This window comes from Kryptolebias marmoratus, linkage group LG13 (genome assembly GCF_001649575.2).
Source record: "Kryptolebias marmoratus isolate JLee-2015 linkage group LG13, ASM164957v2, whole genome shotgun sequence".
NCBI lineage: Eukaryota > Metazoa > Chordata > Actinopteri > Cyprinodontiformes > Rivulidae > Kryptolebias > Kryptolebias marmoratus.
Genome location: NC_051442.1, coordinates 2,886,254 through 2,902,539, shown reverse-complemented (window position 1 = coordinate 2,902,539; position 16,286 = coordinate 2,886,254). Strand labels below are relative to the sequence as shown.

Sequence of the window (16,286 nt, the reverse complement as noted above, 5' to 3'; positions counted from 1 at the left end):
CCAGGACACGCTGGAGGGACTATGTTTCTGGGCTGGCCTGGGAACGCCTTGGGATTCCCCCGGAGGAGCTGGCCCAAGTGGCTGGGGAGAGGGAAGTCTGGGTCTCCCTGCTTAGGCTGCTGCCCCCGCGACCCGACCCCGGATAGGAGGAAGAGGATGGATGGATGTAATTGAAGACATCAGAAAACAAACCAAAATTTTCTTTATTTTTTATTTAAGAACAACTATTTCTTCAGCAGGTGCACAGACTTTCATATTACATTTTAAAATCCTTCTTGTATTAAATGATTATTAGTTTTTAAAAAGACAGAAAACAAGGGGATATAGAATACACACGAGCATAAATTTTATTTAATTTTATTTTAAATAAAAGTGGGCCGAGGGATAAGACTTGTGGAATACCTTTACCCATAAGAAATTGCTGCTTTCTGATTGGATGATTTCTATTTTCTGTTGTTTGAAGCAGATAAAAAACACAAAATGAGGAAATTATAAAACAACATTTATTCAGAACTCTAACAGTGTATTTTCCTGAAAAAAAAAAAAAGTACGAGCAGATTAATGGGGGTCTGAAATTTAGAACATCAGAAATTCATTTTCCCGGCATTTGGAACAAGGCTGGGAAGATAATTGAAAAGTTCAAAATCAGCAGTTTTTAAGGACAGTTTGTGAGAATTTTAGGGGTTTTTGGAAGAACTGGGAAGTGAGCCATCTTGAAAAACTATATTTAAATAAAAACAAATTGGTTGGAGATTTGAAATAGATGTTCTTGGCGTTCTTTTTTAGGCTTTTTTAGGCTTTTTTTAGGCTCAGACATTAATCCGTCATCCACTGTCTGGAAAACGATGCAGTGCCAACATCGACCAATCAGAAGCCTCGGCAGATAAATGAGAACTCTTGTCCAATCAGGGGTGGCGTTACAACAACAGCGCTCGCTCAAAGATGGAGATTTGTCGCTCGTGGACAGAAATGATCAAAAACAAACTTGAGGAGGAAGAAAATCACCGTTTCTTGTGAATAAAATTACATTTTGCTTCATTATGCAGATCAGGGACAACGCAGGGAAACGTTAACAAAAAGCAGCGGCTACTTTTGAGCCCCACAAACATTTTTACCGTTCAGATTTGATCTCACGGCCACAGATGGAAACTAGGATCTGAAAGAGGTGCGAGATAAACGGCAGGAAGTCGGTCACCGCTGACATATCTGATCAGTTTGGGTCTCTTTGTCCTCCCACGGTTCTGTTCTGTTTGTCAGAGAAGCGACGGCTGGAGCTGCTCCCAGAGGAGCTGTGTAAGCAGTACTCTCAGGCGTTACAAGACTCGCTCCTATCGGACCTGCACAAGAACCTGGAGGACTTCAGGTGACCGCAGCCTCCCCTCTCAAATAAACACGCAGCTCCAGAGTCTTCCTTCTGAAGACAAACGTCTGTCCGTCTCTGAACGTCTCTGAACGCAGACAGAAACGCAGCATGGGGCTGACGCTGGCCGAAGACGAGCTGTCCAAGCTGGACTCGGAGCGAGACAAAGACCAGCAGGCGTCGGAGAAGGAATGCTCCTGTGCCGAACACGTCCTGTCCAAGATCGAGGACATCCTGTGAGTCTCACACAGTTGAGGTCAGAAGTCTCCGTCCGCTCGTCGTGGACATGAACGTCTCAGTAATTTTAAACTCTACAATATACGACCTCGACGAGTTTTAACAACAAGAACTGGCTGCACGAGTTTGAACTGATTGTGGATTTTCTCTGATCCACGCAGGGACAAACTATGTCCACACCTGGACTGCAGGCCTTTTGTCTCCGTCAACAAGCTTCTGGTAGAACTCTGGCCGACGTTCGGTCGCTCTTTTTGGCTGAACAAGTCGAGTAAACCGGTTGGTTTCCTGGTACAGACCGAGCTTTTGATCACAGTCCGTAAAATCTGGACCTGGCTGAGGACGGGGCTCTGGGAAGGACATTCCAGACGCTCAAAGCCGACCCGTTTTATCCCATCAGAAACCAGTTCTGATGCGTGTTTGGTAGGGATCGGTACCTTTTGACACTTGAATCGATTCGGTACCTGGGAATCGTGTCGGTACTCAATCAGTTAGAAGTTCTTCATCTGAAACACGAGGCGTACTGACTTGGCGGAGATGACGCGGTTGCCTCACTTGCATCGTGAATGTCGCCGTCACCAGATGTGTCAAACATTTGTCCACGTTGCTGGCTGCAGATGAAGAGCCGCTGACAGACGCAGGCGTTGTAGATCTGAGGCGGTGCTCTCTCCGGTTAGACGCGTTTCCGCCGCCAGCCTTGAACGTCGCGTCGCAAATATCGCATTTTGAAGAGTCAGCCATGTTTACTTTGTTTACTGACCCATCGGCTGCTGTGCTGCGTTCAGGACAAGCATGGAAAATCCCCCACCCTTCCTCCATACTGTCACGATGATGCGTTCAGGTACCGAAACATGGTGCCTTTTGATTCTACGTGAATAGATACTCGGTGGTACCGACAGTGTTTGGGACCAGTGACCCGCTGGAACATCTAGCTGTTCATTTGGACTGAATGTGGAGGTTTGTGTCCTCTTCGTGCACCAGCATCACAGCATGATGCTACCAACACCATGCTGGACAGTCAGTGCTCTTCTTCACCTCGAAACGTGTGACCCAAACCGGCTCGCGTGTCGGCCTCGTCAGGAAGCGTTCGACGGGCGTCCGCCACCCAAACGCCTCACAGGACGGCGACTCATGGGGCTTTAAAGACCTAAATTAATGTGATCGTTTGAAGAACTGAAGAAGCCGTTTGGATGAGAGGAGAAATCTCTCCAAGAACTAAAAGTCCAGTTTACTTCTGTTGAACCACTTCGGATTGTGAAGCAGAGAAAATCCACATTAAATTCATACTTGTCCACCCAGTTCTTGTTTGTAAAAATCACTCGAGCTGTAGGTTTTTTAACCCGTAAATCATCAAAACTCTGATGTTAATCTGGCGTTCGTGCCCGCGATGGGCGGATGACCTCCTGCCTGCAGCTGAACGTCACAACAAACGTCCACGTGTTCATTTCTGTGTCCTCATGTCAACGTTTGGTGCTGTTGCAGGTTGTCGTCTCACCCCTCAGAAGAGGAGAAGTGGTGAGAAGAGGAGGGTTTTCATTTGACTATTTATGTTTTCCCTCAGCTGTAGAGTCATCTGTTTTAGAGAAGTGTGTTAGTTTCCGTTCTGCCGTTTTACCGATATTTATAAATGGATGTGTGGGATCATAAAATCTCGTCCTGCTGCACAGGAAATACCTCATCATATGACAGCGTGCTAATTTTAGCTGCTTGCATGTGAATCATCCCATTTAATGGATGTATTATTGAGAAGTACCAGATCCACTGAAGAATATTAGATAAAGCTGTTTCCTCTCCGTGCAGCCAGAACATGCAGTACGTAATCCACACCTACATGAAGCACCTCGGGGTCAAAGTGAAGGAACCTCGTGGGCTCGAGCAGAAACGAGCGCGCATGAATTTCCTGCCCAAAATTAAGGTGCGACTCATTATTTCCATGTCCAGACGTGGCGATGTAAGACGCTCAGGTGATTCCGTCAGATGAGTTATTTATTTTCTTCCTTACAAGGTGAAAAGTGCCAAACCTGAAAAGGAGGGCGAGGAAAAGGTGAAGAAGCCTCGGTTCCCCAACATCCTCGGCCCTCCTCGGCGTCTGAGCAGGGTGGACTCCACGTCAGGTGAGGAGGGAACTCGGCTGTGAGACTGTAGCTAAGCAGCAAACTGCTAGCCGAAAGCTAACAGTAGCAAAGCAACAGTTAAAAGCTGAGGTGGTAAAAGGCTAAAAGTAGCAAAAGAAGAAAACAGAACCAGAATAAATGTTTGTATATAAAGTTTATTATATAAAAGTTCAGCCGTCTCCTGAATGAGCTGAAGGTTTTGATGTAAGAACGGATAAAACAGCAGAAAGTCTGCAGCAGCTGGTCGGTGGAACCCGTAGGACCTGTCTGATCCGGGTCTTCGGTGGTCTGTTTCCGTGTTTCATCCCGTCCTGCAGTTGGGAAAGCCGTAGAGCAGAACAAGCAGCGCTCACCAAAGTTCTCCCCGCTGTCCATCGGGATCCCGGAGCTTCTCGACTCGTCGGCCTCGAGCTCCGGACGGAACCACCCGAGTGAGGCGTCGGACAGCGGCGGCCAGTCTGCGTCCTCCGCGGCGTCCCCGGGCCCCAGCTCCCTCAGCCCGACCTCCGACACCAGCGGACAGGAGACAGACACCAGTAGGACATTTACTGACACACCGAAGCGGAGAACCTGGAGAACGTCGTGAGGTTCCACGTCAGAGCTCTTCTGTTCTTTCGCCTTCCCAGGTGTCTCTCCGTTCAGCGTCCAGCCGAGGCTGAGCGACGTCCTGCAGCCTGTGGACCACCAGGACGGCCTCTCCAGTCCAACCTGCACCCACTTTGACTTCGGCCCGTCCAACCTGGACCAGCGGGACGAAGACCAGGACGCCTTCAGGTAATTAGAGTTTGGATGTTTTCTCAGCCGAAGGATCCGGCAGGAGAGCTGGGAACGTCGTTTAGGTTAGTTAGTTTCATAAATATTAACAAATCTTTATTTCTTTTCTGTTTGTGTCTTCTTCTGCTTTTAGCTTTTAGTTACCTTTCTGCTCCTTTTAGTTAATAATTTAAGCTACTGTTTTATTGATTTTAGCTCTGGGATTTATTTAGCTACTTTTAGGTACTTTTGTTAATATTGGCATCTATTTTGTACTTTTAGCTACTCTTACTACTTTTAGCTACTTTTTAGCTAATATTGGCATCTATTTGGCTACTATTAGCTTCTCTTTTACTACTTTTAGCTACTGTTTAGCTAATATTGGCATCTTTTTGGCTACTATTAGCTTCTCTTTTACTAATTTTAGCTACTATTTAGCTAATATTGGCATCTATTTTGTACTTTTAGCTTCTCTTTTGCTACTTTTAACATTTGTTCTGCCCCTTTTAGCTCCTGTTCTGCTCATTTTAGCTTCTGTTCTGCTCTTTTTATCTTAAACGGCTCAGTTTTAGCTCCTTCAGAAAATCCAGTTTTAAATCCTGTTTTTGTTTGTTTTCAGTTTCTGCTCTGATTATTTGTTAAATTAGCTTCAGTTTCAGAAATGTATTACAACTAAGTGGAAATCAGACTCTCCCCTCTCAATTAAAATGTGGCTTTCCGAGATTAATAGCTGTGTGACACTAGAAAAATTAACGTATTGGATGCAGAATAGAAGTAAGACTTTTTATAAAATATGGCAGCCTTTTTTAAGTTATATGCAAAATCTCCCGGCACATTGGATTGAGTGATGATCCTGTAATCGAGCTGGACTCGACAGGATTTATGAGCGAATCTGATCCCATCTGTCTCTCAATCTATTTCCGACTCATACACAACTGATTTTATCCCTATAGATTACCCACCCCCACCCAGTCCTTGTTATATGTTGGGTCATATTATTGTAAATGTAATTTACTTTCAATATGTCTTATTATTTGAATTGTGCGTCATTGTGTACTAGTTTTGTCCTGTCTGTTAATACTTGTAATGTTAATACCAAAAATCCAAAATAAAATATTCTAAAAAAAAAAAAAAAAATTAGCTTCAGTTTCAGATAAAATACAAACTCAAAGCTGTAAATTGTGACATTTCTCCAAGTAAAGCTCGATTTTTTCTCCTGACGCCAACTTTTAACGCGGGTTCTGTCGACTCTTTTTACCGCCGTCAGGATGGAGGTCCAGTCCACGGTGAGTTCTGCTGACATCCAGAGCGAAGACGACCAGGCGGAGGCGGCGGACGGCGAGGAAGACCCGCTAAACTGGCAGAAGCTCGTCAGCCGAGGCGTCCTGGAGAGCCTGACGCCGAAGGAGATCAAACGGCAGGAAGTCATCAACGGTGAGTCGTCGGCGTTCCGCCCACCAACCCGGAGGTGACCGAATTACGCTCCAATGGGCTTGTGTGTTCTCGCTGCAGAGCTGTTCTACACCGAGCGCGCTCACCTGCGCATGCTGAGGGTCCTGGACGGCGTTTTCTGCCAGAGGCTGACCCGAGACGGCATCCTTCCTCCTGAAGACATAAAACACATCTTCATCAACCTGGAGGAGATCCTTCAGCTGCACGGTAACGCTCCCGATCAGGAGGATCGACTTTCAAACAGGGTTTAATAAACACAGAGTTTAATATTTTCCAGGTCGGGACGCTAAACACGGAAAAAACAAAGAAAGTATGGAAAACATCAGTGATTCAGCTGCTGCTGCTTCTAAAACTATAAACAAAACTTAGTAAAAGTTGCTCAAATGAGCAGATTATTTATTTATTCATGCACCACAAGGACCGCCAACTTCCAGGAATTAAAATATTAATGTAATAATAAGTAAACTATTAAAATATATATATTTATTTGCCCTGAGATACAAAGGAAAATGCAGCTTTAGCCACACAGACAAGCTCATAAAGAGTCATAAATGTGGTCAGATTTGTGTTTGGAAACAATCAAATACGTTATGTTTATTTTTGCCACAAAACAGCAGAATTTAAGAAGGAAAATACATCTTTTAAGGTGGAAGGTATTTGTTTATCCTCACTGAAGCCAGTAGGAAAAAACAAATAGTTGAAGAAATAAAAGCTCTTTTTGCATTTATCACTGTAAAAACAGTAAATTACTGCAAGTTTAAAGATGTTTTTATGTCAAAAGTGGCTCAAAAATCAGAAATTTTCAGCTTGAAATTTCAATATTGAACAACAAAACAATCTTGACTTGGAAATAATCGGATCCTCCGGGTTTTTCCCGTCTTCTGCTCATCAGTAAAGTTTTCTGTGAGGTCGTAGTAATTATGGATTCGTGCTGCAGAGAAGCATCATGGGAAACTCAAAATAAGTGTTTTTTTCAGCTTTAAAAGTGTTTGACAACCCAACCAAAAAGACACCAACCTCTAAGGACACGGTGTTTTAACCTTCTTACACTCAGTCTGTTTCCCAAAAAGACTTTGTTTACCAAACGTGAACATTTATTGATTGATACACGTCGACTACAAGCTAAAAGGCTGTTTTCACCCTTCTGGAAGAAAACAACAGGACCAAGAATCAAACAATATGTCAGACGAAAGCTGATGGTTTTACCCCTGGAACGAATAACATATCTTCAAAAAGGGAGGAGTTATTTAAGAACACGGAGACCCTTCATGGCGTTTGTGGAAGGCGTGGTTTTGTCTCAAGAAGAAGAAGTCCGTTACGGACGAGAACGAGCTGATCGGTTCAGGAGGTGACGGAGTTTCTCTCGTTTATTAAAAACAACGCAGATATTTATCTTTTACTTCCTGTTTATTGGTGACGTAAAAAAATACTGATGGACACCAACTGAACGTGCGTTTGTCTTCTCGCAGTTTCCATAACGGAACAAATGGCGGCCATCAGGAGGAGGAGCGAGACGTCAGTGATTGGTCAGATCGGAGATGATCTCTTGGCTTGGGTAAGGCACGTTTATTTATGCGAACGTTCTCAGAAAGGATGACAGCGTGCTGAGAGGAACGCTGAAGCTTCAGCTTTGGTCGTGTTTCAGTTCAGCGAGGAGGAAGAGGAGAAGATGAAGAAGGCGGTGGGAACGTTCTGCAGCAACCAGCCGTCGGCGCTGGAGCTCATCAAGACCAGGCAGAAGAAAGACCAGAGGTTCAACCTGTTCATGCAGGTCAGAAACACAACCGAGTTTGTTTTTTAACGGGAGAGGCAACGCTGAAGCTTTCCTCCTCCTCTTCATCGCCGTTTCCCAGGAGGCGAGGAGCAACCGCTTGTGTCGCAGGCTGCAGCTGAAAGACATCATCCCGGTGGAGATGCAACGAGTGACGAAGTACCCGCTGCTCCTGGACAGCATCGCCAAAAACACCGGTACGGTGGCGTTAACGCGTTCTTCCTGAAGGAACTCCAGAGGTTTGGTTCTCCGTGAATCTGTTTGTTTGTTTTTAACAGAAAACGGTGAAGAAAGAGAAAAGGTTAAAAAAGCCGGAGAGTGCTGTAAAAAGATCCTGAACCACGTGAACCAGGCTGTGAAAGAGGCTGAAAACAAACAGGTTGGTTCAGCGGAATATCTGCAGAAATAAACAAAAAGATGAAAGATTTACTTTTAGTTTTATGTTTACTTTTTCTCACTGATGTTGTGACTGTCACTGTAAAATAATTATATTTTTATTTACATGGTGTTGTGTTACGTCATGAAAAATAAATAAATTATATCTGTTGTTAAAGCTAACCTAAACTAAACTTATTCAAAACCTAAACCTAAATTAAATCCAGCCCAAATCTTGTCTAGATCTAACAGAAACCTAGTCTAAACATAACCTAACTTACCTAACCTAAACTTAAACTAGCCTAACTTAACCTAAACTCAGTCTAAACCTATCCAGACTTACTTCATATCACTTTAACTAACATAACCTAAACCCAATAAAATCCCAACTTTAGTTGGCCTGATTTAGCCTTACATAGATTAAACCTAACCTAGTCTAAACCTAACATAGACCTAACCTAACTGAACCTTATCTAGTGTAAACCTAAGCCTACTTAACCTAAACTAGCCTGAAACTAACCTAACTTAGATAACCTAAGCCTAACCTAACTTAAACTAAACTCAGTCTAAACCTAACCAAACTTACTTCATATCACTTAAACTAACATAAACCTTACCTGAACCCAGACTACTTCTAACTTTACTTGTCCTAACTTAGCCTTACGTAGATTCAACCTAACCTAGTCTAAGCCTAACCTACAGTAGTCAAACCTAAACTAAACCTAACCTAAACTAAGTCTAAACCTAACTTCATATCACTTAAACTGAAATAAACCAACCTAAACCCAATATAATCCTACCTTTACTTGTCCTAAATTAGTTTTACATAGATTAAACCTAACCTAAACTAAACCTAACCTAAGTTTAAACCTAACCAAATGTACTTCACTTGAACTAACTTAGACCTAACCTGTCTAATCCTAACCTATCTTAAACTAACCTAAACTAAACCTAATCTAATTTAGTCTTACCTACTGTAACGCTAACCTTACTTAACTCAACCTAACTTAAACATAACCTAACTTAACCTGCGCCAGAATAAACCTAGCTCAGTTTAACCGTCTCCAAACGGAGCCGGACATGTCTTAGATCCGGTCTGACGGTTCTGACGTGTCCCAACAGAGACTGGAGAACTATCAGCGACGGTTGGACGTCTCGTCTCTCAAACAGAGCGAGAACCCTGTGATCCTGGAGCTGAGGGTAAGGAACGTTTACCTCAGCCGAGGTTCTGCTTGTGTGGATTTGAGTAAATCTGGGCTGTTCTATTGTTAAACTGCAGCATTTAATTACTGCTGGAGTTCCTCAGGGTTCCCTCCTGGGACCGCACGTTGCGTTTGTTGTCCATTTTAGATAAACACAAGAAAAATGTTGAGCAACGAATGTTTCTGCCCTTAAAAATTAATAATTTTAGCTTTTGTTTGGTTGTTTAGATTACATTAAAGCACAAATTATTTTAAATTTGGACGATCCGACTCTTTTCCTTGGACCTTTTTCGTGTCCTGCAGTCAGATTTTGGTGAAAACATCAGTGGGATTTGTGAAATTTCTTTAATTTGGCTGCTGCGAGTCACCTTTTCACAGTTTATTTAAAGTGTTCGCCTCAGTTATCTTCATTCCCGTTGGTCACAGGACAGATTTTAGGATTTTATTGTTGTTTTTTAGGCTTTGAGGCTTTTATACCACTGTGCTCCACAACGACTGATCCAGACTGGAAACGCAGTGACTTTAATTAGTTTTTAATTAAGGCTGATTGCTTTTTGCAGAACTTGGATCTGACCAAGAGGAAAATGGTTCACGAGGGACCCCTGTCCTGGAAAGTCAACAAGGACAAGACGATTGGTTCGTACCGTCGACTCTTCATCATAATAATAACTGTTTAGGGTTTAAAAGGTTTAGGTGAATCGGAACAGAACCGCCAGTTTCCCGTCCCTCTTTCAGAACTTTACACCGTCCTCCTGGAGGACATCATGGTCCTACTGCAGAAGCAGGACGAGCGTCTGGTCCTCAAGTTTCACGGCAAGAACCTGGTGAGCGCCGCCGACACCAAACACATCTTCAGCCCCGTCATCAAACTCAACACGGTCCTGGTTCGACCCGTAGCGACCGGTAAGTCCGTCGCCGGTCCCCGTTAGACCGTTTCGGTTCGGCAGATCAGTGAGTTCTTCGTGGAGGTTCTGGTGGCCTGGTTCTACAGATCTGTTCTGGTTCGGTCGTGAAAGCAAGAAATTTTACACCGTTTGTCTTCAAAAATGGATCCAAACATGGAACAGAGTTCTTTGATTTAAGAACGAGAAGACCGGTTTAATGAGCCGTAAATTTAACATTTTCTTGTTAAATTTAAATAAAAACAGAGAACGTTCCTGTTAGGATTAGAGTTTCTGATTTAAGGCTTCGTTCACATAAAACTTTAAGCATCAAAACTGAAGGCGTTATCATTCGACTCATGCTTTGTTAATCAACTTTTCCACGCACACATTTACAGCCGATAAAATTTTCTGTTGTTCTGTTTATCATCACTTCTTGTCGTATTTGGCGTAAAACTCGTTATCAAGCCTGCAGCCGATTTCACACTCATATTATTTTGTTTATAGGAACCCAAACCAACCTTAACTATAGGATTCATGAAAAAGAGAAAGTTTTAAAGGTAGACAGAACTGGAAGTTCTGCTTTTAGAGACTCTAGGAACCACAAGAAACCTGCAGTCTGAGAGCGAAGAGCTCTGTTAGGAAAATATGGAACAATAAGAACCAAACATGGTCCGTCGGAATACAGTAAACTAATATTAAAGACAATAAAATATCCTTACTGTGAATTATGACACAATTTTTACTTTTTCTTTAATTCATTTAAAGGATTATTGGCAATATACCAAGAGTTAGGACAAGTAAAGTTGGGATTATATTGGGTTTAGGTTAGGTTTATTTCAGATTAAGTGATATGAAGTAAGTTTAGTCAGGTTTAGACTGAGTTTAGGTTATCTTGGGCAAACTTAGGTTAGTTTCAGATGAGGTTAGGTTAAACAGGGTAAGTTTAAGCTAGGTTAGGTTCAGTTAGGTTTGGTGTATGTTAGTGTAAACATAACTAACATTTGGTTGGGTTTAAACTTAGTTTAGGTTAGGTTTAGTTTAGGTTTGTCTACTCTAGGTTAGGCTTAGACTAGATCAGGTTTAAACTATGAAAGGCTAAGTTAGGACAAGTAAAGTTAGAATTAGTCTGGGTTTAGGTTAGGTCTAAGTTAGTTGAAGTGAAGTACATTTGGTTAGGTTTAAACTTAGGTTAGGTTTAATCTATGTAAAACTAATTTAGGACAAATAAAGCTAGAATTAGTCTGGGTTTAGGTTAGGTTTATTTTAGTTTAAGTGATATGAAGTAAGTTTGGTTAGGTTTAGACTGAGTTTAGGTTCAGTTAAGCTTAGGTTATCTTGAGCAAACTTAGGTTAGTTTCAGGCTAGGTTAGGTTAAACAGGGTAAGTTTAAGCTAGGTTAGGTTCAGTTAGGTTTGGTGTATGTTAGTGTAAGTGAAGGACATTTGGTTAGCTTTAAACTTAGTTTAGGTTATGTTAGGTTAGGTTTAGTTTAGGCTTAGACTAGATCAGGTTTAAACTATGAAAGGCTAAGTTAGGACAAGTAAAGTTAGAATTAGTCAGGGTTTAGGTTAAGTTTATGTTAGTTTAAGTGATATGAAGCAAGTTTGGTTAGGTTTAGACTGAGTTTAGGTTAAGTTAGGTTAGGCTTAGGTTATCTAAGGTGAAGTTAGGTTAGGTCTATGTTAGTTTAATTGAGGTACATTTAGTTAGTTTTAAACTTAGTATTTAATTAAAGGTTTCTGTGCCAATAAAAGATTTTTTAACAGAGAAAAAAAATCTGTTTTTAAAGTCCTGACCTGTCGCCCTTCATCACAGAGGAAGATGAAGATAACTTCCTGACGTCGAGGTCTGGTTTCTGTTTAGATGTAATCCAAGATGTCTTCCTTTCAGACAAGAAGGCGTTCTTTGTTCTCTCCATGTCGGAGAACGGGGTTCAGATGTACGAGCTGATGGCTCAGACCGTGTCCGACCGCAGAACGTGAGTCTTTCAGTTCAGAGCTCCTCCCTCCTCTTCGTCGCCCTTTTCCCGCTCTCACCTCGTCGTTTCGGGTCCTGCAGGTGGCAGTGTCTGATCACGCAGCGCGCCGACGCCATGAAGGCCAAACCTCACGGCGCCGCGGCGCCCCCAGCTCAGCCTGAGTGAGTCCCGCCCCTCTCAGCGCCGCCACTGATGTTTGTTTGTTTGTTTGTTGTTGTTTACAGCGTCGGTGTGTTTTCAGGGCTGAACGGAACGCCGCCGGGATCGGGAATGACGAGGCGTCCAAACGGAGCGCTGAGCCCAGCGAGACGTCGAGGGAAAGCGTCGGTTCTTCGGGTATCTGTAGGGTTTTTAAAGAACCGCACGGTCAAGATGGCCGCCACAGCCAAAGTGTTTAATGTGGTCGCAGCTGGGAGTCAAAATTTAACCCTTAACTTTAACTTTGTTATTTTTAAACAAAATTAATAAAAATTCACTTTTCTTTCCAGACAAAGACGCTCCGTCGTCTCCGGGCGACCAGCCTCCTCCCAACCCGTTCGATGGCCTGAAATCCGAGGATGAGGAAGAGGAGCTGGCCGTCGCGGACCGACCAGAGGAAGAGGAGGAGGAGGGAGTCGACGAAGCAGAACTGGAAGCCTTCTTGGACGATCAGCTGGCAGTCCAGCTCCTGCAAGACGGGTCCAGTCCGGGCGCCGCGGACGAACACGACCACGTCGAATTTAACTCCTCCTCCAAAGCCGAAGAGGCTCTACGGACACGTAAGACTTCCTGTTTCTGACGTTTTTCTGATGAATGCATGAAAACCTGCGTCCCCCCTCAGCTGACGTTGTCCCGTCTTCCAGTGGCGATGCTGAAGCACGCCATCTTCACCCACATGGCGAGCAGAGAGGCCGAGGAGGAGCTGGAGGAGACCAAGCGGAGCGCAGCCCCTGAGGGCCCCTCCGCGGCGAGCGGCGACATCAGGCCGCCTGAAGGACAGCCCACCGGGAAAGACAACCCGCAGCTGCCGTCTGTCCCCACAGGGGACACCGAGACCACCGAACAGAACGGTGAGGACATGAAGGACGTGGTTTTTATCTGCCTCTTTGTTCTGTTTTAGCTGTTCGTACATCGAAACGTTCGGCTCGTTCAGGAGACGCTGCTGAGACTTTAAACTTTACGAAATATTTAATTTTGTTCATTCAGAAACTGTTCTGTTTGAAATCTGCTTCAGCTGTTTCTGTCTTATGTTATCGTTAGCTTTTAGCTGCTTTCTGATAGTTTTAGCTGGTATTTAACCTTTTGTTACTTGTAGCTTTTAGCTGCTTTTCTGCTACTTTTAGCTGTTAGTTAACCTTTTGTTACTTGTAGCTTTTAGCTGATTTTCTGCTAATTTTAGCTGTTAGTTAACTTTTTGTTACTTTAAACTGATTTTCAGAAAATTTTAGCTGTTAGATAACCTTTTGTTACTTGTAGTTTTTAGCTACCTTTCTGCTACTTTTAGCTTTTTAGCTAGCCCTTTGCCACATTTAGCTCTCAGCTAACTTTCTAGCTAAAAGCCAATTGCTTTACCGACTTGCTTTCAGCTGTTTTCCAGCTTCCTTCAGCCTTCGTTCGGCTGTCAGCCTTCAGGTTCACAGTTTGACTCATTTTTCCGACCAGGAGGTTTCGTGGTTCTGGATTTCGAAGCGGGCTCCGAGGAGAGCGGCGCCGGCGTCGTCGTCGGCGCCGACGTTCGGATCGACATGAGGAAGCTGCTGTCGTCTTCCTCCCAGGCGGGGAGCGGCGGCCCCGTCCTCAGCAGGCAGCTGATGACTCACCTGCGCCTCCTGCAGGCCGACCTGCAGTACCTGAAGGTACGGAGGCGGGAGGGGGCGGGGCCAGAGGTTCTGATTGGACCTGTTAGTTCTGACAGTTCTTCCCTTCTTGTTTGATGCTGCTGCAGGTTTTAACTTTAAATTATTTTTATACTTTTGGACAAAACTAGAGTCCGCCTGCATCAGTGAGACGTAATGAGGGAATTAGATTTTATTATTATTAAATTATAATTATTAATTTATTAAATTATATAATTTATATAAGATATAAAGATTTAAACGTTTCAGGCGGCTCAGAAGTGATCAAACTTCAGCTGATTGTGTAAAAACTGGCAGCTCAGACTCGTTTAAGGACGTTTCTGCTTCGAGGTTTGTTTAAATTCAGAGCTGCGCCGTATGATGCCCCGCCCCCAAGAGTCGTAGCACGCCGTTATTAAAGGTGCTAATATCTAAAATAAAGACCAGCATTTGAGTTTTTATCGAGCGTATTGTGAGTTTATGGGTCCAAACAGGTGCAAATAATTATCTTTATAAAATCTTTGCTTGTGTATCGATTGAGTGAGCGGGTTTTCGTCTAACTGCTGAGTCGGCGTTCAGTCGGGTTCTTCTGTACGTCATCTGCGTACTTCCTGCTTCTTTTAACCGTTTATAAACCGAAACATTCGGCTGAACGGGGATCAGTCGGCCACGACTTTCAGGGTTTGAATTATTTAACTTTATTTACAAAGATTTAACCCACAGAAACACACTGAGATTCGGCTTACGCTGCTTTTAGCTTTCAGCTACTGTCCGGCTAATCTTAGCTTTAGCTCATTGTAGCCTTTAGCTTCTGTTCTGCTTGTTTTTTATTATTCCAGTTAAGAATTAATCCACCCAGCGCTTCGTTTTCTGTGGAAATGATTTTTTCCTCCGGTGTGTTTTTCAGGACGTGGAGACGAAGTACAACGAGCTGCGGCGGATTCGGAGCAACACCGCCGCCGCCGCCGACCCGGACGATAACGCCGGCGCGTTTCGGATCGCTCCGTCGCCTGAGTTCCACGCCGACTGACCCGCCGTTCTGACGCCGTCGATCTCAGCGCCCGGTTTCCAAACCCGGAACCGAAAACAGAAGCTGATCGGGATCCACCCGCCACAGACGGCGTCCGACTCGCCGCCGCTTCGCCACGATAATAATCATCTGCTTCTTTCGTACACTGGATGTAAAAACGGAGAGTTTCTGTTCACTCAGAGCGACGGAGAAACGTCAGAAAACGACTTTAGATTTCTCGAAGCAGCCGAGAGATAAAAAGCTCTGAAACAGAAACAGATAATTAAAGAAGAGCAGCTGATTTAAAACCAACAAACTGAAACAGTTTGTTGGTTTTATTCGTCAACGAGCAGAAATGTAAATCACCTGGAAGAAAAGACTCAAAGTTAATAATATTATACAGTAAATAAGATTAAAAAACAGATTTTTATGAAAGTTTCCTCTGTTTGGAAACGAGGATCAAATCACATCTATGTGTTTTTTTTTTTAATTATTTCATGAAAATATCTGAACATCCAACATTATTTTAACAGCTAAAAACCGTTTCCTGATTTGGATTTTGGACTTCTGGAGCTTTTTGAGATTCGGAGGTTCTCCTGGACTTCAGGTCCGAGTTTAATGTCTGGACTGGATCCGTCCCCGAGGCTGGGGTTTTCTAAGACTCGTGTTTTTGTGCCGTTTCTCAGGTCACAGATCCACGAGACGCACATGAATGTAGACTCACCAAGCGGTCCAGAAACTCCCAGGGACGTTCCACCAGCGTCCCGGAGCGTCGGGCGGTTTTAGATCGAGGAACGAGACGGAACGACCCAGAGGCGGAACAGAGTCCTGCTGAAGGTCCTCGGGCCTCCAGGACTCGCCGATCCTGGTGGGTTTGAACGAACTCTGCTGGACCTGAAGACGCTCGGCTCGACTCAGGAGCTTTTCTCACTTCAAACTGAAGAGAGGACAAAAACAGCTGAACAGGAGCTGGAGAGACGTGTCTCTGTAGGACAGGGGTGTCCTGTCCTCGTCCTGAAGGTTCTAGATGTTTCTTCTGCTTTGACTCGCCTGATCTGAAGGAACGACTCGTTAACGAAGACCTGCTGATGAGCAGAAGAACATCTAAAACCTGCAGGACGGTGGTCCTCCAGGACCAGGACTCAGAGGTCCACCTGCGCCTGAGGGGTGAGGGACAATCTGAGGACAGTCATTTTGGACAGACATGTGAAGGAAAAGCCAGTTGTGTCAAACGAGGACCTTTCCAGTTCCACCATCATCCTCAGCCAGTTCCACCATCATCCTCAGCCAGTTTCATCCTCATCCTCAGCCAGTTTCACCTTCATCCTCAGCCAGTTTCA

The 16,286-nt window shown here is 44.0% G+C and overlaps 1 protein-coding gene and 1 long non-coding RNA gene across 2 annotated transcripts in view; one reads left to right on the top strand and one right to left on the bottom strand.

The window, feature by feature from the left end:
• arhgef12b (Rho guanine nucleotide exchange factor (GEF) 12b) overlaps positions 1-16,083 on the top strand; it is a 37,284-nt gene extending 21,201 nt beyond the window's left edge. Inside the window, exons 13-35 of the mRNA XM_017429182.3 lie at positions 1,258-1,363; positions 1,459-1,596; positions 3,077-3,109; positions 3,395-3,509; positions 3,600-3,708; positions 4,026-4,244; positions 4,335-4,482; positions 5,729-5,895; positions 5,974-6,120; positions 7,383-7,468; positions 7,559-7,684; positions 7,767-7,881; positions 7,963-8,063; positions 9,182-9,259; positions 9,822-9,897; positions 9,997-10,164; positions 12,036-12,123; positions 12,204-12,284; positions 12,365-12,459; positions 12,612-12,881; positions 12,966-13,172; positions 13,765-13,958; positions 14,845-16,083. Coding sequence (XP_017284671.1) covers positions 1,258-1,363; positions 1,459-1,596; positions 3,077-3,109; positions 3,395-3,509; positions 3,600-3,708; positions 4,026-4,244; positions 4,335-4,482; positions 5,729-5,895; positions 5,974-6,120; positions 7,383-7,468; positions 7,559-7,684; positions 7,767-7,881; positions 7,963-8,063; positions 9,182-9,259; positions 9,822-9,897; positions 9,997-10,164; positions 12,036-12,123; positions 12,204-12,284; positions 12,365-12,459; positions 12,612-12,881; positions 12,966-13,172; positions 13,765-13,958; positions 14,845-14,967 — 2,990 coding nt within the window. The 3' untranslated portion in view covers positions 14,968-16,083. The remainder of the gene's footprint in view (positions 1-1,257; positions 1,364-1,458; positions 1,597-3,076; positions 3,110-3,394; positions 3,510-3,599; positions 3,709-4,025; positions 4,245-4,334; positions 4,483-5,728; positions 5,896-5,973; positions 6,121-7,382; positions 7,469-7,558; positions 7,685-7,766; positions 7,882-7,962; positions 8,064-9,181; positions 9,260-9,821; positions 9,898-9,996; positions 10,165-12,035; positions 12,124-12,203; positions 12,285-12,364; positions 12,460-12,611; positions 12,882-12,965; positions 13,173-13,764; positions 13,959-14,844) is intronic.
• A 138-nt stretch (positions 16,084-16,221) lies between these two features.
• Positions 16,222-16,286, bottom strand: part of LOC119617586 — a 3,860-nt gene continuing 3,795 nt past the window's right edge. The window contains exon 2 of the long non-coding RNA XR_005233918.1: positions 16,222-16,265. This is a non-coding gene — a long non-coding RNA (uncharacterized LOC119617586). The remainder of the gene's footprint in view (positions 16,266-16,286) is intronic.